Raw genomic sequence first — 20,770 nt, 5'->3', positions numbered from 1 at the left:
ACATTTAGACTGTATGATCTGATGTGCTCACTAATAGAAATATCCAGGACTCAGGTTCAACTGTTCTAAAATTCTATACAAGGAATTCAGGTTTTTCTTCTATGTAGTGTCAAGATTTGACATGCTTGGGAAGCGTTTTTGTTTCTCTCTTTCTGCTGGTTCCTGTCAAGAGCTGTCTTACTTGAAAACACAGAGACGGTATGGTACAGTGGAAAGAACATTGGATTTGGGCTTAGGAGAATGACTCTTCCTTTGTGACACTGAATAAGTTTCTTCACCGCTCTTGGCTTTACTTTTTTTTATTTTTCTGCAAAATGAAATGGTTAAACTATATCAGTGGTTGTTACCGAGGGCCCATGGGTGGATTTCAGGAGATCTGTGAATTTGAGTGGGAAAAAAAATATGCATTTTTTATTTTCACTAACCTCTCACTGAAATTTAACAACAAACAGATTCTGAGAAGCAGCCCATCAGCTTCACCAGATTGCTTATGGGGTCCGTGATACGAAAAAAAAAAAAGTTAAAGACCTCTGAAATAGACATTCTCCAACTTTTCTCCTAGATCTGACATCCCATGAAATTGAACCTCAATAGCCATGAGCTTCCTTCATCCTTATCTCTCTTCTCCACAAGTAGGTATGATTTATAATTAAATCAGGAAGGAAGAAGCACTCCTCCGCATGGTTAATAAGATGTTTTCAGCGACTCAAAACAGGTGGCGCACAGGTCACATAGACCTGGTTTCAGCCTCTGGGAGGAATTAGAGATAGTAGAAAAGAAACGTTAAACCAATGCATGACTAAATAGACTTCACATCATATGTAGGTCAAGGCTTTTAGGGCAGAAGGCAGGGATAAGCCGATAATTGGAGTGGTGGAGGTAAGAGAGAGGAGCTGAGCTAGTTCCCATGTTCCAGCAGGACAGACAGGAGAGAATGACCACGTGGCCTAGGGAGCACCTCTCCTCCCAGTTTTTAACAAGATATCTTTCTTCCAGAGGTGCAGGGGCTGAGGTGGTAGGGAATTTAAGGAGTCTACCATAAAAGGGAAAAAGAAAATTCTTTTTATTCTTCCAGCTCTGCTATCTTTAGAAGTTGTCAGGTTTTTAAAATAGACTCTCAGAAGCCATTGTGTGTCATGGGACTTGGGCCTGATCTTCCAGAATTGCTCAGGAAACCTCAGGAGCAGCACCACGTCTGTTCACAGTTCCCTTCCTATTTTTTCCTGGATGGTTGAGTGCACCAAGGCTTGGTACCCTCTCGCATATCAATCACCCCTCACCAGGTGGAAAGCAGGCGGCTGCTTTCCAGCTCATTTCAGTGAGGTGGGGCCTACACGTGTGTGTATGTGAGGAGGGGGTGTTGGAGGGCTGACCTGTCTAAGAGGAAAGCAGTTTTATAGGTAGGTGGTTTTGTGCTTCTCCTCACCACCCCTGATTCCAGATGCTGCTAGAATCACAAGTGAGTTCTGAACCCTGAGAATTGCTATAAAGGCATGGTCCCCACAACGTAATGAATCAGAGCCAGGAAAAAAACTCAGCAAAAAACAGGCAGCCAGTGGGTGTTCTAGATTAGGAAGAAGATAGACCAAAATCTGTCAAGGGGAAGGACCGCAGTCTCCTTAACCAGACCTAAAGGGAGGGAGGCAAAAAAGAAGCGCCTGCCCTTCCTTCTGTCCCACGCGCACTTTCACCCCAGGTCCCACCTGGCTGCATCAACCCCAGGGCTTCTGTGTGTCAGGAGGGACTCGGGCTCAGCTCAAACTTGTCTCTCTGATTTTAGCTCTTACCTTGTAAACCCTCTACCTCCACATGGAATTAGCTCTTATATTTGCTGCCTGCTTGGAGGACACCCAAACACATTCCTGCTTGGGCTGACGAGCCTGAGGATCCCGTGAATGCCAGGCCCATCGAGGCTTCTCTGGGTCTTGCATTTGAGGTGACCAACAGCATTAAGTGGTGGCATGGAGAAGACTTGGCTGGGTCTCCTGAGAAGCAGACACCAGATTTGAGCTGTTTGGAGTTTTCCCTTCTGTTGTGGGTTGCAAGTTTATCTATTAGAATTAGAATTTGATTGAATGCCAGTGCATCCCAGATGCAATTATCTTTAAGAACACGCTGCTTCTGCTGATCCTCTCTGCTGTCGCTGATTAATTAGGCACTTTGAACTGTGCCCAACTGTTTGAAAGCTGTGACAAATACAACCTGCAGAGTTTAAATTTCCGACAAGCTCCTCTTCCCGTGCATTCCTGAGATCTTTTTTTTAAGCCATTTTTAAAGAAAACTTAGTATGTATTTGTACATATTTACAAACACACGGTCTGCCTGTTTCTTTATTGCAGAAAGATTATCTTTTCTGTTGGCTAAGAAATATATTAATAGATATTGTTAGCAGAAGGCATGCTAATTTTGGAATTAGAGTATCTGAGTTCAAATGCTGTTCCATTCCTTAGGTTGCCTAGAGTGAGTCCCTTACCCTTCAGTCAGCTCTGAATGAGAGGTTGGACTCATTTGCCCCTAATCTTCCCTTGAAGGTCTAAATCTTGTGTTAGGTAGATAGATAGATAGATAGATAGATAGATAGATAGATAGATAGATAGATAGATAGATAGAGTTTTTTTTAACACAACTTTTTTTTTAAGCAGATAACCATCCTGCAGTTTTGACTTGGGTGAACGTTGTTAACAACACTGATTCTTTCTTTCAGGTTCTCACACTTGAATTTTCTCTTTTACAGTGTTGGATCTTTTAAAACAGAATTTCTCGCTGAAGGGAATTAGGAACTTTAATTTTATAGTGTGTCATTCTAGGGCCTAGAATTCTCTGAGGACTCCCAAGCAGGAGGGAGGTCAGGGGAAAAGCTACTTGTTTCAGTGCTCCCTAGTTATTAGATATTTCTGAAGTACTGGATTTGGGAACATCATTCCCAGGCAGTCTTATTACCCTCCTGTTTTACAGCCTAAGAAACCTGCCCTCGGTGACTCATGCTGTGAGGTTGGGGCTAACATTGGATCAGAGAGGGCTGGGTAGTCCGGACATGCCAGTGAGCCGTCTGAGGCTTCCCGTGTCCCAGAGCATGTGCAGAATCACGTTTGGCCTCGAACATTGAAGCCTGATCAGAAGAGTTTCCACGACTGTCAGTCTGTTTGCTCTGTTTTTGCCCTATTTTGACAAGTGACAGATCCTCTCATTTCCAGGGGAAATATTTCCATGTTGCTTTTTTTTTTCCCTTTAACAAGTCATTATGTCTCTATATGTATTGCCATTTCCTTCCCATTCCCCTACATGCCTCTGAGACACTGGCGTCACTTTTCCCTTCAAAATCAAGAGACTTGGAGCTGGTTTACCTCCATTGAAGGAGGGAAATTGAGAATGCAGAATGAGGGTTGAGTCTTGAGAATGACAGACATTATTGCCTACTTTAAACCGGACCGCTGCTATTAAATTTAAAGTAAAGTTCGGTGAAAGGCTGGCTGTTCCCTGACTGCACCTTTCCTGTCTTCCCAGGTGACATCTTGCTTGATAGCTGTGGCGAAGACAGACCCTGAGGCCCAGGTGCGAAGAGCCGCTGTCCACGTGGTGGTGCTTCTGCTCCGTGGGCTCAGCCAGAGAGCCACTGAAGTAAGTGTGTCCCGACACCCATCTGGCCGTCAGCGGAGCGGGCGGCAGGTTTGGTGTATGCAGATGCCCTTTCATGCACACATCAGTCCGGAGGGTTTATCCTCAGCGAGTGCCTCTCTGTCTTCTCTATGACATGTGTGCCAAACAGAACCCCGACTGCCAGGAATGCCAGTGCCGCGGCTCGCACTTAGATGCCACAAGTTCTTTAATTCACCTTGTAGGGACAAGTTTCCAAGAGTAACATTCACGAGGTGAGTTAGCTGGAACGTGCCTCGGCCTCTCTGACATGAACTTTAGTGACTCCTCGCCTTGACTCAGTGGTTACTGGTGCTGAATCACTGCAAAACCCAGTAGGAAGATTTCTTTTTGAGAGGCTGCTGATAGCCATTCAGACCAGGGTGTGGTGGATGGGATTTTATTTTGCGTTTTAAATGAACCATTTGCCCTCGAGGGATTCTTCCCTAGATCCCTGACAAAGTAGGGAGAAAGGTTAGAGAATTATATCCCTCTGGAAGGAACTTCAGAAATCCTCACATTCAGCACCCTCATTTTACAGGGAGCAAACTGAGGCCCTAAGAAGTTTAATAATTATAATAAGTAATGATAGCTAATAGTAATAATAGTTAATATCCATATAGTATTTAAGGTTTGCAAAGCACTTTACCTGTATTATCTTATTTGTTTCCCACAATAAACCTGTGAAACAGGTACTGTTATTAACCTCATTTTACAGATGAAGAAACTAAAGTGAAGAAAAGTTAAATGACATTTCCAGGGTCACCCTGCTAGCATCTGAAGCAGGATTCAAACTCTGGTCCTCCTGAGTCCAAGCCTAGTACTCTTATCCTCTGTTCTACCTAGCTGCCCCAGGTAACTTGTTCAAGGTTAATTCAATTAAATTCAACAGACTGTTATAAGGGAATCCTTATTATGTGTTGGGGATGCAATAACAAAAGCAAGAGTTTCTGCCCTCAGAGAGCTTACATTCTACTAGGGGACGAACCATGTTCACACAAGGTATTTTGAGGTAGGAAAGAACACTTTCAGCTGAAGAGATAAGGAGAAGTTTCATGGAGGAAGAGACTGCGGAGCCCAGGATCACACAGCTAGGAAGTATCTGCGGCTGAATTTGAACTCAGGTCTTCCTAACTGTAGGCCCAGTGCTCTATCCCATGTGCCATCAGCTACCCTTCATAGGAGAAAGTATGTGCTAATTCACAGACGCAGGCTTGAGAGGTTGAGTTTAGGAGACAGATAATCATGCACTGTTGGTAGAGCCGTGAAGTGACCCATCCATTCTGGAAAGCGTTGTTGGAACTAGTCCCAAAAAAGTAACTAAACTGTGCGTATCCTCTGATCCGAGAGTAGCACTACTAACTGTCCCAAAGAGATTCTTAGGAAAAGAACCCGCATGCATAAAAACATTTACGGCAGCCATTCTTGTCATGGCAAAAACTGGAAACTCAAGAGTGTCCACCAATTGGGGATTGGCTAAAAATGTTATGGCAGACGAATGTCATGGAATATTGTTGTGCCATAAGAAGTGATGAAAGGGATGGTTTCAGAGAAACCTGGAAAGACTTCTATGAACTGATGCAGGGTGAAGTGAACAGAACCAGGAGAACGGTTTATATAATGACAACAGCCTTGTGAAAACGAACAACTTTGAAAGACTTAAGAACTGTGATCAACACGGTGACCAATCAAAATTCCAGAGGGCTGATGAAAAAGAATAGTAACCATTTCCTGACAGAGAAGAGGTGAACTAAGAGTACAAAATGAGATGCACATTTTTAGACAGGGCCAGTGTGGGAATTTGTTTTGCTTTTTTGCAACAAATATGTATTTGTGGTAAAGGCTTTGTTTTCCTTTTTTTCCCCAGGGACAGGAAATAAATGCCATTAATTTTTTTTTTTTAAAAAAAGGTAATAGACCCCTTCGGCTGAAATGTAGAGCATATAAAGAGAAATAGTGTGAAATAAGGCTGGAAAGAAAAGTGTGTGCCATATTGTGAAAGGCTTTCGATATGAGGCTAAGAAGTTAGTCTGAAGGTAAGAAAAACCACTGAAGGCTTTTGAACAGGTGATACACATGACTAGATCTGTGCCTCAGGAATATTATTTGGACAGCTCTATGGAGAATTGTTTGGAAAGGGAACGGACGGGAAGGAGGGAGACCAATTAAGAGGCTCCATGTGAGGCGACATTATGGCGGAAGCTATGTGAATAGAGCATGGGCGCTGAGGGGAGGCACACTGCAGAAGCAAAATCCACAGGACTTGCCAGTTCTCACCATATGTGGGAGTTGAGGGAAGGGGATGAGTCAAATATGACTCGGAAGTTACTAACCTGGGTGACTGGGAGGGTGGTGGTGCCCACCGCTGAACTGGGAAGTCTTTGGGAAGGGAAGATTTAAAGGAGAATGTGATGAGGTCTCTTGTAGACATGTTGAGTTTGAGATGCCAGTGGTACCTCCACGTGGAAGTGGCCAGTAGGCGCTTAGAGATGTGTGGACCAGAATACAGGAGAGAGAAGATTAGGTCTGGCGATGTCACTTTGGGAAAAGGCCACAGAGAAGCGATACTTGATTTTGGAGGAACAAAGGACTTTGCCACCAAAAAATGTAGTGGGGGGGGAGGGGACTGATACTTAGAGATGGTGAGCCAGCAAAGGTACCATGGGATAAGAAGAATCAGGAGAGAAGGGGGTCACTGTGGCCAAGGATCAGCGGACTGTAGGCTGAGAGCTAGAGGAGATCTTAGATGTCATCTATTCCAAAGCCATCGTTTTACGGAAGAGAAGACTGATGCCCAGAGAGATGAAGTGATTTGCCCCAGGTCACCCCAGTAATTGGTGGTGAAGATAAGGATTGCACCTAGGCCCTCTGACTCTAGATGCAGCCCTCCTTCTCACAACCATTCAAATCCAAGAGGAAGAGATGGCAAACAGTGTCCAGAGCTACAGAGAAGACAAGGAAGAACGATAGGATTTAGCAATTTGGAGTTCATTAGTAGTTTTTGAGATCTGTTTCATCATAGTCGGGAAGTCTGAAGCCAGATTACAAGGGACTGAGAAGTGATGGGGGGATGAGGAAATGATGGCAGCAAAATGTAGACTGCTCTTTTATTTAAGAGCTTGGCAGTAAAAGAGAAGAGAGAAATAAGACAGTGGGTTCCAGGGTCAAATGAAGGGTTGTTTTCTTTTAAGGATAGGAAAGACCATGTCATTTTTATAGGGAAGTAGTCATTGGCCAGGGAAGAGAATGATAGATAGAAGTAGCCCCTGGAAGGCAGATTGGAGGGTATGAGGTCAAGGGCACAAGCAGGAAGTTGGCCTTGGAAAGGAGAAAGGCCACCCAGCTTCTTCCAGGGCTCAGAGACTTGGGGCATGAGAAGAGACAGGTGAAGGAAGGATGTGGAAGATGTCCTCCATTCTTTCAGTAAAGTAGAATATAAGATCATCTGCTTAGACAGAGTAGGGATTGATTAGTGAAGGCTGCCGCTTTTACCTGGGGCAAGGTAAAAGGTTTGCCTTGTAGCAGCGAGGACCCAGTTGATAATAGATAGCATGAATTTGTTGTGGATCAAGCAATCATAGTTCTTGACTTCTGCCAGCAGCTTCTTGAGTAGTGAGTGGCCTTAGGACAAAGGGGCAAAAGGGATTCAGTGGTGGAGGACAGTGCATTGCTGAACTGGTTACCAGTAAGTAGGGCTGAGACTGTGAAGGAAAGAAAGTGAGGCCAGAGCAGGGGTATAATCAAGTTACCATAGGAGAACAGGGCTGTCCTGTGGATCAAGCGTGGGTTTAAGAAGAGTGAGGCAGGAGGGTATTATGGTCAGGGAGGGGCATTCCAGGGGTCAGGATCATGCCCATGAACCAGGGTGGGGTGATGGTGAAGTCTGAATTACGTTTGCCCTGTGAGTGCCTGAAGTAGAATAATGGAGTTGATAATTAGGGAGATGAGGCTGTTTCACTGTGCCTGCCAGATTCCCCAAGAATGAGGGCCAGAGTTGAGTGGAAGAGAATACTAAATACTGTGAGACTGTTATTGACAGCTTGAGTAAAGAGGGAGAGTGATGTGAAGGCTAAGCAGGGAGCTGTGGTGGCAGGGTCTGGACGGAGCAACAGATGCCAGTCCTCTTGCTTGCTCGGCATCTTCTACAAGAAGCAGCCAGAGCTGCAGAGGATGGCAGCAACCAGGTCCCTTCCAGAAAAAGCCAAGGTTCCTTGAGTGCCACAAGCCGCAAAGAGTATGAGAGGAAGCCGGCCAAGATGAAGAGGAGTTTGCTAGCAGTAGAAGGGACTCTAGGAGGCTGAGCCAGGGAGAGTAAAAGTTTGAGGTGAGGTAGAAGGGGAAGTTGTTTTGTTTTTGTTCTTTTCCTCTGAACTGTAGGGATCAAGGAAGAAGGAGGTATGAATTTCCTAGCATAGGGCGGGGAAAGTACCAGGTGATTGGAACAGGAAATCAACATCAGGGGCAGTGGTGTAGGAAGCAGGGGATGATACCAGAGGCAGCTGTCACTGCCAGACTCCTACGTGATCCCTGTGTGTGGAAAGAAGCCCCATGTCCTCGTAACCCTCTCCTTCCTTACAGATTCTGGGGCAGGTTAGTGTCCGGTTGTCGCAGACTTCCAGGCAGTCATTGACTCATTCATAGGATCCTAGAAGAGGCCTTGGAAGCCACCAAGCCTTTCGTTTACAGAGGAGGAAACAATGGCATAAGGGAGTCTGGTGAGTTGCCCAGGATCCCACGACTAGTAAAAGGCCAAGATAGGATTTGAACATGTATAGGGCCCTATGCACTATGCTATTCTTTCAACAGATATTTATTTGGTCCTCTTACCATGTGGAAGGTGTCATGTTAGGTGCTGTGAAGGATGAAAATAAGTTCAAGAAGAGTTTGACACTTGACACTTAACTAGCTGTGTGACCCTGGGCAAGTCACTTAACCCCAATTGCCTCACCAGAAAAGGGAAAAAAAAAGTTTGAGATAAATTCATGCATGAATTTAGTGGCCTGTGGGGAAATGAGAAATGTCGAGACACGCATCTCTTACCTTAGAGGTCTGATATCATGGAGAATCACTGTCCTGCCCCATGAGGCACTCTCCAGCTGTCAGACACACAGACTGCTGGGCTAGAATCCCCATGGCTCTGACTCGGCAAGGCAGCTCTTAACAGCAGACCCAGGAGACAGAATGCAAAGGTGTGTATTACTGCCACGGAGCCTCGCAGGTGACACTTTCTAGTTTGGCATTTTGAACCAGTCAGCCCATGGGCTTCATCAAGCCAGAGTTTGCCTGCATCGAGTTCCTGATCCTTCTGTCTTACTGCCGTTTCCTCATGAACGTACGAGCAGTCTTCCCTTCCACACTTGCCTTTTCTCAGAGTCTCCTGCCTGCAGGTGTTTCACTGCCCTCCGTGGGCTGGAAGGGGGGGGCTCCTGATAGTGTGTGGAATTTCACTTCCAGCCCTTTCTGTCTTGTGGGGCTTTCAGAGCTTCTCTGTGTGCAAGAGCTGTTTGGCAGCCCCTCAGAGGCAGGTGTGTCATACCTAGTGACAAAAATACTTAGAAGAGAGAGAACTTTCACTTGGGGGATGGAGGCTCCTTGACCATATAGTTACCCAGGTCCACAGAAAGGAGTGTATCAGAGCTTGGTAATTCAAATAATTAACTAGCATGTTGCCGACAATTGCCAGGGGGTGCAGTGGACACATAGCTCTTGGTTAAGAATTTGCTCAGCAGGTGGGGAACTAAGGAAGACTGTTATGTTTGGGCCCATTAGTATACAGATGTATATCAGATACCCCAGACAAGGAGTGCACAGACCTTAGGGGGCAGAAGGAGAGAGAGAGACAGAGAAAGAACGAATTTAAGGACTTCCTTAATGACGTTTTTATCGCATGAGTTGTATGTGACATTAGTCACTCTGCCAAAGCCATGTTAGTGAAAGCCCCCTGCCCTCTTTTCCAATTGACTTACCATCTGTTCCCTATTGAAATGATATCTAAAGTTATAAGCTGTGCTTACTTAATCAAGAAAAGGAAATGGGAAGGGATGAATTATGGACCCTCTTCCTGGTGCGTCCTTGAGGGCAGGTGTGTTAAATCTTGTAATCGTAGGTATGTTTATAATCAGGGCATTTTACTGAGAAGCGGAGATAACCACAAAGCTTTCAGCCTGGGATTTGCTCTCGACTCTTCTATTTTGCCCTCGGGAGCAGCTGAAACAAAAATGCCACTTTGATGATGGAGGCACTTTCCTAATCGCTGGTCTCTCCTCCAGAAAGCACCACACGATAATACGGGCTTTCGCTGTGCTTCTTTTTGTTTGCCACAAGTCTGCCAAGCACCTTTGTTGTTCCATTGTCCTGAAAAGGAGATGGAGGGACCAGTAAAAGAATTACAAGGAGTCTGAAGGAGACGTCCCTCGGAAATCTAGAGACAGCTTAGGGGAAGAAGGATGCAAACTCTTCCTGACTGCATTGTTAGGGTTCATCACGTATGCCAGCAGTGAGGTGCCCCGTGTGCTGTACAGTTAGCTCTCAATTATTCATGCGTGGAGAGTTGTGGGAAATTTTATGTTCAATATCGTGTTGACCATAATACCTGTTCTGTTTGCTGAAGTTTTTTGGTGACATCAGCAGTGTTTCTATTGACCCATATTCCCACATTTGGTCAGCAGCCCAAAAGGAGCTGGAAAGAAAGACCTTTGGAACGGCCTCTCATTCCCTTGGATAGAGGGTGAATTAGATAATGACAAGCTTAGAAAACTGCTGTATTTTTGCAGTAGCAAAAAAGTGCATGCCCATCATTTGGGAGATGAATAACAAGCCATGGTACCTGAATGGAATGGAATGTTACAAGGCTCTGTGGGAGCTATGAAGAGTACAGGGAGCCAGGGGAAGCCATGACCCAGCACAGAATGAATCGGGAGGACCAGGAAAACGATATCACAATGACTGCAACAACCATACAGATCAGCACTGAGGGGGTTTTGTGTTGTGGAGATCCTCTGCCAGGCCTTGTGAGGCAGGCAGAAACAAGGGACCATGCTCGGTCCCCTAAAATAGACACGGGGATGTACCACCCCCCCTTCTGCACAGAACTTGGGGGCTGTGGAAGTAGAGCGCAGCATTGCTGGCTGATGTGTTATTGGTCGGTTTTTGCTTAGTTTTTTTCCTCCTTCTTTATTTTTTCCCCATTATTGGGGTGTTACTCTGCATGGGAGAGAAGAGAGGGCTAGATTGGGAAATCAGCTGCAGTTTGTCTGATGATTGGCATCAGCCTCAGAGCTGAAAATATCTCCTTCATGGAGTAAGGGTTGGGGAGCTGTTGTACGCTCAGTTCAGTGCAGAGATTGTTAGCTGTAGCGTCAGAGGACTCGAGTTCAGATCCCAGCTCGGCCCCTCCCTCTGTGTCCTTAGGCCGGTCACTCAACTGGTCTTTTTCAACAGTTACCTCACCTGTTAAATGGGGGAGTTGGACCGAATCGTCTCTGAGGTCCCTGTGAGGTGTGGACCTGTGCTTTTGTCAGAGTTGGCCCAGGATCTTCAAAATGGGGCTTTTTACAGATCTGATCCATATCGAATTGCCTACCATTTTAGGAAGAGGGGAGGGAAGGAGGGAGAAAATTTGGAAAATTTAAAAAATAATAATAAACTACTCAGATACTAAAAAAAAAAGATGGGGCTTTAAATTTTGTTTGATGTCATGAATTTCCCAAAACCTCCTTATTCAGACAGAAGAACAGAAATACTTTCTGAGAATAATGTAAGTAAATTTTAGTTGGTCCATTATTTCAGATTACCTTGGCCACTGTCCTCCCTCTATTAGGATATATCATTGAAAGTTGACTTCAGGGGGGCAGCTAGGTGGCGCAGTGGATAGAGCACCGGCCCTGAAGTCAGGAGGACCTGAGTTCAAATGCGGCCTCAGACCAAACACTTGACACTTACTAGCTGTGTGACCCTGGGCAAGTCATTCAACCCCAATTGCCTAAAAAAAAAATAATAAAGTTGACTTCATTTGGGAATGATGAAGATCTTAAGAATTTGGCACACAGATTTATGATAGTTGCCTGTCAATATTTTTCACTGCAGCACCTTTTCTGTCATTTTTAACATTGGAGTTAAATAAGTTACTTTCTAGTGCATGCCTTTATTCTGTACCCAAATCTGAAATTAAAGTTAAATTGTTGTTTTTATTTTTTAAAAGCCTCTGCTATCTCTTCTCTCCCGTGGGGAAAAATAACATTGTAAGTAAACATCGTTCTTTACCAACCAAAAACAGCCCAAGTATCAGGTACTGTAATGGATGGCTGATTTCATTAAGGAGATCATTCCCTTTGCCAAAACAGATCACAGAACAGCGGAGCCAGCTCGTCTTGTGCATTCCTTGTCAATGTTCTAGAAATCTTCCGCAAAGGTTCTTCCCAGTGTGTGGAAGTCTTTCTCTGGGTCATCCCAAAGGGCAGTTTCAAGCTTTAGTAACTTCAGATGTACAAGTGCTATAAACTGACAAAAAAGATCATGTGAAAGTTTAATTATTTAAATGTATTTTACTTAGTTTTGTGGATTTTGAATAATGAATTTTTCATTTTAATTTTAATAAGATGAGGCATTTTGTCATTATGCATTGCCTGTGTAACGGTTTCTGAGTGATATTTTCTCAGAATGGTACCAATCTACCACTTTTCCCACATCTTCTCCAACATTTGTCATTTTCCAGTTTTGTCATGTTGGCCATTCTGATAGGTGTGATGTGGTACCTTAGAGTTGTTTTGATTTGCACTTCTCTAATCAATAGTGATTTGTAGCATTTTTTCATTTGACTATAGATAGCTTTAATTTCTTCATCTGAGAACTGTCTGTTCATATCCTTTCACCATTTATCAGCTGAAGAATTACTTGTATTCTTATAAATTTGACTGAAGTCTCCATATGTTTTGGAAATGAGGCCCTTATCAGAGAGACTGGTTATAAAAATTCTTTCCCAATTTTCTACCTTCCTTCTAATCTTGGTTGCATTGGCTTTGTTTGTGCAAAAGCTTTTCAAGTTAATGTAATCAAAGTTATCCGTTTTGCTTTTTGTAGCGTTCTCTGTTTCCTGTTTGGTCATGAATTCTTCTGCTCTCCATAAGTCTGATAGGTAAACTATTAATAACTAACCTTTTAAATGTTGTTTTTTGTAAGTGTGTAGCATTTATATTTCCGAAGTTATTAAAGTTTAAAATTGCACTAGAGGCAGCTAGGTGGCACAGTGGATAGAGCACTGGCCCTGGAGTCGGGAGGACCTGAGTTCAAATCTTGCCTCAGATACTTGACACTTACTAGCTGTGTGACCCTGAGCAAGTCACTTAACCCCATTACCTAGCCAAAAAAAAATTTTTTTACCTAACACTTTGGGGACACGTTGTATTTCATGGAAACCAGTGCAACCTAACTTCCTGTCCGTTATCCCTTCTTTCTCCATGGCCAACCTACCTCCTTCGCCAATTGTGTGTGTCCTGCAGGTTGCCTTTTGGGCTGCTTCTTGCATGCAAGTCATCATTGGTAATGTTCGGCACCTTTTAAGTCCTGCCGCATCTGAACTTTTCCTTTGGGGTCACCTGGGCTTTCCTGCGTCTGAGATAGTGGCATGCCATGATTCACGGCCAGATAACATCAGCTATTTTAGTGATTCATGATCTTGTCACTCTGAACACTCCTGTGTAAATCACCAGTTCTTCATAGGATGGTCTCCAGTGGTTGGTTGGTTTGAAAAAGTTCATCATCTTGCAGCTAGTTAACGAGGCTTATTCTCAGACAACAGGTCACTCATTTACCCACATCTAAATCCTGCTTGGGGTTTGCTGTCTCATGCTTTAGAAACTGGGTGACTTCCACACTAACAGGAAGCATTAAAGGAGGACCGTAGTGCAGGACAATGACATGCGACAGTAGTTATAGCTAGCATTTGTATAGTGCTTCATGGTTTGCAAAGTGCTTTATCTCATTTCATATTAAGAGCCAGGCAGCATGCTCAGCACTTTACAGTTACTGTCTCGTCTGATGCGCACAACAATCCTGGGAGAGAGGTTATTATCATCCCCCATTTTACAGTTGAGGAAATGGAGGCAAACGAGTGATAGATAACAGCTTACCTAAGGTTGTATAGTTAGTATCTGAGCTGGAATTTGAACTCAGGTCTTCCCTACTCAGAGTCTTTTAAGCTATCCACTGAGTAGATATACAGCTGCCCATTAGGTCTGCAGAGCCTGGCAATGGCAGCAGCAACAGCATGGAGGGGAAGGACAGTTCATTAATAATGATTGACGAGCAAATCCGGTGCTGAGCCAGCCTCAGACTTCCTGCAAGCGATCATATTCATGTCCTCTTTTGACTCTTCCTTTGGACTGATGGCAGACGTGTCTTCCCGAGACCACTCTGAGTAGTGGCTTTCCTAACATTTTTGGAGAGGAAATTAATGGAGCCCCCTAGGCTCCTTTGCCAAAGAGCTCAGACTGGAAAAATGCAGTATTTTTGTTAGGAGGGATACCTTTTTCATCTCAGAAGTGACCCATTGTCCACCCCAGAAGTTGAGGCAGGATGGCTAGCTTGCTTGTTTCTGCCTGCCTCAGGAGGACTGGCAGAGGATTTCCACAACACAAAAGGCAAGTCAGAAGCTGATGGACACATTGAATGGAAAGCTTTTTGCGTTTTGTGGGTTGTGTCTCACCCTGAAAGCTATTTTAACATCACTTGGTGTGTTTTTGTGTGACTCGTACTATGAACTGGCCCGGCCAGTTTGCACAGTCACTGCTACATGCAAGAGACAGAAGGTTCAGTGTGGAGAGTAAATGAAAAGGACATTTATGCAGAGGAAACTGAGATCCAGGTTATAATTATTCCCCCTGCAGACTTAGGAAAAAATGCTCGCCAGAGCCTTAGCAGGAATGAAAACAGTCTTCTTAGCACGTGGAGCACTGGCAGGTCCAGCCAGGCAGCAGCACCTGGTCAGCTGCCACGAGCCAGGGAGGCCCGAGCCTGCTGCTGCTGCATCAGCCTCCCCGGTGGCTCCATCCCAAGGCTGGCAGGGGGGCCACCAGCTCCTCCAGTTCATTGCCTCAAAGCTAGCCGCAATGTGCAGTCCTGCCTCGAGGCCTCAATCCTCATTCTCCTTGACCTCTCTGCAGCCTTTGACAGTGTTGATCACTTGATAGTCTTCTCTCTAGGTTTTCTAGGTGCCATTTTCTCTCTTCTGGTTCTTCTTCCATGTCTCTGAGCACTCCTTCTCAGTCTCCTTTGCTGGATCCTCCCCCATATACCACCCTCTAACTGTAGGTGTCCCTCAGGGTTCTGTCCTGGACCCTCTTCTCTTCTCCCTCTATACTACTTCATTTAGGGCTCTCATCAGCTCCCCTGGATTTAATGACCATCTCTATGCTGACGATTCTCAGATCTGCCTATCCTGTCCCAGACTCTCTGCTGACCTTCGATTTCCCATTTCCATTTGCCTTTCAGACATTTCAAAATGGATATTCAGTAGGCATCTTAAACTCATTATGGTCAAAGTAGAACTCATTATCTTCCCCTTAAGCTCTCCCCTCTTCCTGCCTTCCCTTTTCCCATGGAGGGCAATACCCTCCTCCCAGTCACCCAGGCTCACAGCTTAGGAGTCATCCTGGACTCTTCACTATCTCTTCACCCCCATATCCAAGATGGTGCCAAGGCCTGTCAATTTCACCCACACCTCCTTCTCTCCTCTGACACTGCTGCCCCTCCAGTGCAGCCCCTTATCACCTCACACCTGGACTATTACAATGGGTGGAGGGTAAGGGTGGGGTGTCTGCCTGCTTTACGTCTCTCCCCCTCCAGTCCGTCCCCCACTCAGCCACTAAAGTGATCTTCCTAAAGTTCAGATCTGACCATGTCTTTCTCCCTACTCAATAAATTCCAATAGCTGTCTATCACCCCCAGGATCCTCTGTTTGGCATTCAGACCTGTCCTCTACCTTTCCAGTCTTCTGGTACCCTCCTTCCCAACCAGGTGTTCTTCCATTCAGTGACACTGGTCTCCATCTCTCAGCTCAGGGCATTTTATCTGACTTCCCATGCCTGGAATGCAGTCCCTTCTCGTCTCCACCTGCTGGCTTCCCTGCTTCCTTCATGTCCCAGCTAAAATCCCACCTCCAGTCCCTCATCATGCCAGTGACTTCCCTCTATTAATTAGTTCCAATCCTGTATATAGCTTGGTATTATGTGTGTGTGTGTGTGTGTGTGTGTGTGTGTGTGTGTACACACACACACACACATATAAATAAATACATGTATTTGTTTCCATATTGTCTTCCTTCACAAAATTGTAAGCTCCTTGAGGGCAGGCACTGTCTTTTGCCCCTTTTTGTATCCCTAGAGCTTAGCACATGCCTCGCACATACTGGGTGCTTAATAAATGTTTGTTGATGGTTTCATCTGCAGAATTGTTACTGCCTGCCATGGACATTTATGAAATACCCCACTTCCATCTGACCATATGGGCTAGGGCTGACTTTTTTAAAATTTATAAAAGATTTACAAATTCCCTCTCTTCCCTCAGGGCTTTTCATTTCACCCTGATTACTATTCTAGTGCAAATCTAAACTACATCATACTTTTTTTTTAAATAAAATCCTCTCAGTCCTTAGGATGACAGGGCCTCTAGTGGCTGTGGAGCCTCTTACTTCTGACCCCTCTGCAGCCTCTCACTCGTCGGTCATCCTCGTCTCTCTAGGTTTGCCTGCCGCTTGCTCTCTGGGTTCTCCTGCCTGCCAGACTGCTCCTATTCTCTCCCCTTTGCTGGAAAACAACAAGGAGCCTTTAGAGCTGACTGATTAGCCAGGGAGTGGGGATGGGGGGGAGGGGATACTGTCAGACCTGGGCTTTAGGAAGATCCTCAACATCTTACTCTCTCTCTCACCGCCTCCATATCCTACGACTGGTCAAGTCCTGTCATTTCTGCCTCCATAACATCTCCGTTGACCCGCTACCACCTTCTCTCCTCTGATGCTGCCCTCACTATAGTGCAGGCCTTTATCACCTCATGCCTGGACTGTGGCAGTAGCTGTTAGAATGTGTGCTGCCGCAAGTGTCTCTCTGCTCTAGTCCATCCTTCATTTGGCCACCAGCTCCAAGCCTTTTGTGACTGTCCCCTTGCCTGGAGCTTTCTCCATCACTCATCTCCACCTCCTGCCTTCCTTCAGGTCTCAGATAAAGTCCATTCTACAAGAAGGCTTCCCTTGACCTCCTTAATCTTAGTGCCTTCTCTCCAGTTTATCCCCTATACCGGACCTGGGGAACCTGTGGCCTCGAGGCCACATGTGGCCTTCTCGGGGGTCCTTGGGTGCGGCCTTCTGAGTCTCAGTTTTACAGAACAAATCCTTTTATGAAGGGGATTTGTTCTGTGAAGTTTGGATTCAGTCAGAGGGCCATGCTTGAGGACCTAGGGGGGCCACGTGTGCCTTGAGGCTGCAGCTTCCCCATCCTTACCCTATACATCTTCTGTGTCCTTGGTCATTTCTATGATGTCTCCCACACTTAGACCATGAGTTCCTTGAGAGCAGGGGCTGTTTCTTGCTTTGCTTTGTATCCCTAGCACTGCACGCAGTACTGAGTACCTAGTAGGTGCTTAATAAATAGTGATTGACTGCCCAGCTCTCTAAGTTTGCTCCTCTACCACTAGACCTGTCACTTGTCTTTCATGTGAATAGTTTAGATTGTTCTCTTTCTTTACTTTTCATTTAATAGCGTATCCCCTTCCCTTCTTCTTCACACACTCTGGTCTAGACAGACTGACTGGCTTCTATGAGCATGTACAACTTTGCATCTTCTGTCTCTCCATCTAACATATAATAGCATAGGCTATTCCCCCACGTTGGGAATACCCTCCCTGCTCACCTCAGCCTGGTAAAATCTCTGGCTTCCTTCAGGGCCCAACTCAGGTGCTAAGAGGTTTGGCCTCATCCCCACCAGGGCTGTTAATACCATCCCCAGCTGCTTTGTGGTTACTTTGTGCATATTCATATTTGCTTATCTACATACAAGTTGTTTGCCTCAATAAAATACAAACTCTTTAAGGGCAGGAACTGTTTCTTTTTAGTATCTGTATCTCCAGCATATGGCACACAGCACTGCTTAATGAGTGCTAGTTAAATGAATGAAAGAATGATTGAATAAAACTATCAGAATAATGTTTTTGTCATACCTCTCTTAAGAGAAACAAGTTTGGGCAGTTTAAGAGAGCAGATAGTAATCAGAGCATTAAAAGCTGCCTTTTTTTTTTCTTTTCCCACCTAAGGGAATTCTTTCCCCAATTTAGGTGAACGGGCGGCTTGCTCCTCCCCTAACTGGCACCATTCCTATTTCCCAGCTTACAGCTGTCAGGCTTCCCCTAGAGCACTAGACAATATGGCGGAGTAGAAAGGGAGGCAGCTTTGGAGTGAAGAGGCCTGCTGGCGCAGCACACCCCAGCAATGACTTGTTGCCTTGGGAAATGGGGCAAGTCACCTCCCTTCCCTAAGGCCTCAGTTTCCTAATCTGGAAAATGAAAGGATGGGCCATTTTAACTCTTCTTGAAGTACCTTCAAAATCCCGTTTTTCTTGGGGTGGTCTTCTCTCATTTCTGGGACTTGCCTATTGGGATAGAATTCAAGCTTTAGAGTTTCTTATCAAGAAATTCCATGTCTGTACATGCCATTTCCTGCCCTATTTCTCAGTCACTACACCCTCCACAAACCCAAGTGGGAAGTGACTACTGGTTAGCAGAAATATAGGGACTTGGGTGCTGTGTGTCTACTGACTCAAAGGTGACCATCTCTTGGGGGTAGGTTAGGCCACGAACAGTTTGTTTTGTCTATTGTCTATTGCTAGCAAACCGAACATTATAAAACCTCGTTGTACTCAAAATTGAGAAGGAAAACTTTTTGGAGCTAGTAGAAGATGAACTAAGGTTTTGGGTGGTGTTTTAGATTATGTAATACTAGATACAATTCTGCTCTAGCCAGTGTGGGTTTTTCATTTCTAAATTGTAGCTTGCTAAGAATTTTCATAATGTGACTCTCAGGTCAGTAGAAAAGGCTTTATGCAAAGGTCTAGATACTCCTGCCTCCTGGGTAGCAGGACTCTTACTGTAGTCCTGAATACAGAACAATGAGAATTCTAACAGTTCATCCCCAGTGGGCAGAAAGGGCTGCTGGCATCTTTGGGTGTGCTACCAGTATATGGGTGGCAATGTTGCCTGGTTAGGAAAATATTGTTTGTGTTTTTAAATCTTTTGCTTATGTTTTACAGGCCCATCTTATTCTATGTTGTGTGAAATCAGTTCTCTTGCAGGTTGTTTGCTCCTCACCTCCTAACTAATTAACGTAACAAACGTTTATTAAGTATTCACTATGTGCAAAGCTCTGTTTTTCAAACAGAAGGCACACATACTTTTAAATTGTTCGTCTGTCTAATGTGATTTGATGCAAAGTGAGCTAAGCAGAGCCAGGGAAAACAATCTTTCCGGCAACTACAGCAGTGTAAATGGAATGAAAAACAAAACCATCCAAACTGAATGCTACAAAATTAAAATGATTTAGAATGACCACACTCGGCCCCAAAGAAGCTCCATGAGAAAGCACTTCCTGCTATTTCTTTGCAGAGCTGGATGACTGTAGGGATGAACATTGCATATGATGTCTGACTTTTTTGATAGGTGGGTTGGTTGGTTTGCTAACCTGTTTTGTTTTTACCCTTCTTAAAGGGGGTCAGGGACAGCTAGGTGGTATAGTGGATAGAGCCTGGGCCTGGAGTCATCAAGAGTCATCTTCCTGAGTTCAAATCCAGCCTCAGACACTAAGTTGTGTGACCCTGAGCAGGTCATTTAACTCTGTTTCCCTCAGTTTCCTCATCTGTAAAATGAGCTAAAGAAGGAAATGGCAAACCACCCCAGTATCTTTCTCAAGAAAACCCCAAAAGGGGTCACGAAGAGTCAGACATGACTGAACAACAAGGAAGTAAAGGGAACCTGGCCTTGATTCTTTTTCATAAGAGATGGGTCTTTGGGAGGGGGAGAAAGAGGAATGAAATGGAAAATGAAGATAATGTTAAAATAAAAGATATCAATAGGAGAGTATTCTATTGATTCATGAACATCAGCAGCTTAATGTTTTGTCCTTGCATAGAAACCATTTCATAGGATCAGAAAGTTCGCAGGTGGAAGGGGATCCTGAGATCATCAAGTCCACCTTTACATTTTACAAATGAGGAAACTAAGACACTTCCCTCGCTGCCGGTCATCTCTACGATTTGTGTCAAATGTGTTTTGGGGTGCTTAGGGCAATACCGCATAAGACTCACATGCTTAAACCTCCGAATGAAGGGGTGAGATTTAGCCAGATCATGCCAGAGGAGAACCTGTGAGAAGTATGACTGAGGCCAGAAACAAAACTAGCGAGTAAGAGAACAGAGCTGGGCTAAGCCAGGAAAAGAATGCTGAGCAAGGAAACTGAACCCTGGCAAGAATAAAGTGTCAGTACGTAAGTGATGAGAAAACAAAAACACTGGGGAAGATAGGACCAGCTTCCCCTGGGCGGCCCCCCTAATTCTGAGCTTAGCATTGGCAAAATGAGCAAGCTATGGAAGTATAGTCACATCCCCCATCACCACCTGGCTGATGAAAAGGCCAGGCAGAGAAAATTGACGGAGTTTGTCCAGAGTGCGCTAGGTGAGTGGCAGGTCTGGGAAATCAAGCTTGGAACCAGATGCTCAGTACAAGGCCGACTGCTAGACTGAAATTCTGAGCCTTTCCCTGTGACAAGCCCCTAGCTGACATGAGTGACAGCTTGGGAAGGGAGCAGCTCTAAGTGTTCCCTTCCTGCCCTCTCTGGCGTAGTGATTTGCATAGATCTGCATAATTTAGGGCTCGGTTGTTATTCCTCTTCTTCAGCAAATTTAAGATATTTTATTTGTTATAGGATTGTCATTCCTTGGTTGTTTTTATCTCTCCATTTTTCATATCCTGATCTAGAACAGGCCAATATACAACTTCATTTGACAATTAAGCCTGTGAGAATCACTTCTTTAAACTTAGCTTCTAGGTTCCATTTGTCATTGGTAACTGAGATGGACTGAATGACCATGAGTTCACAAGATGC

At 44.8% G+C, this 20,770-nt stretch overlaps 1 protein-coding gene across 1 annotated transcript in view; it reads left to right on the top strand.

Moving 5' to 3' along the window:
- TANGO6 (transport and golgi organization 6 homolog) overlaps window positions 1–20,770 on the top strand; it is a 207,676-nt gene that overhangs the window by 164,334 nt on the left and 22,572 nt on the right. The window contains 1 exon segment of the mRNA XM_020989092.2: window positions 3,505–3,618. Coding sequence (XP_020844751.1) covers window positions 3,505–3,618 — 114 coding nt within the window.

This window comes from Phascolarctos cinereus, unplaced genomic scaffold (assembly GCF_003287225.1).
Source record: "Phascolarctos cinereus isolate Bilbo 61053 unplaced genomic scaffold, phaCin_HiC Scaffold_2;HRSCAF=192, whole genome shotgun sequence".
In the NCBI taxonomy this organism is placed as follows: Eukaryota; Metazoa; Chordata; class Mammalia; order Diprotodontia; family Phascolarctidae; genus Phascolarctos; species Phascolarctos cinereus.
This window is presented reverse-complemented; position numbering and strand designations above follow the sequence as displayed.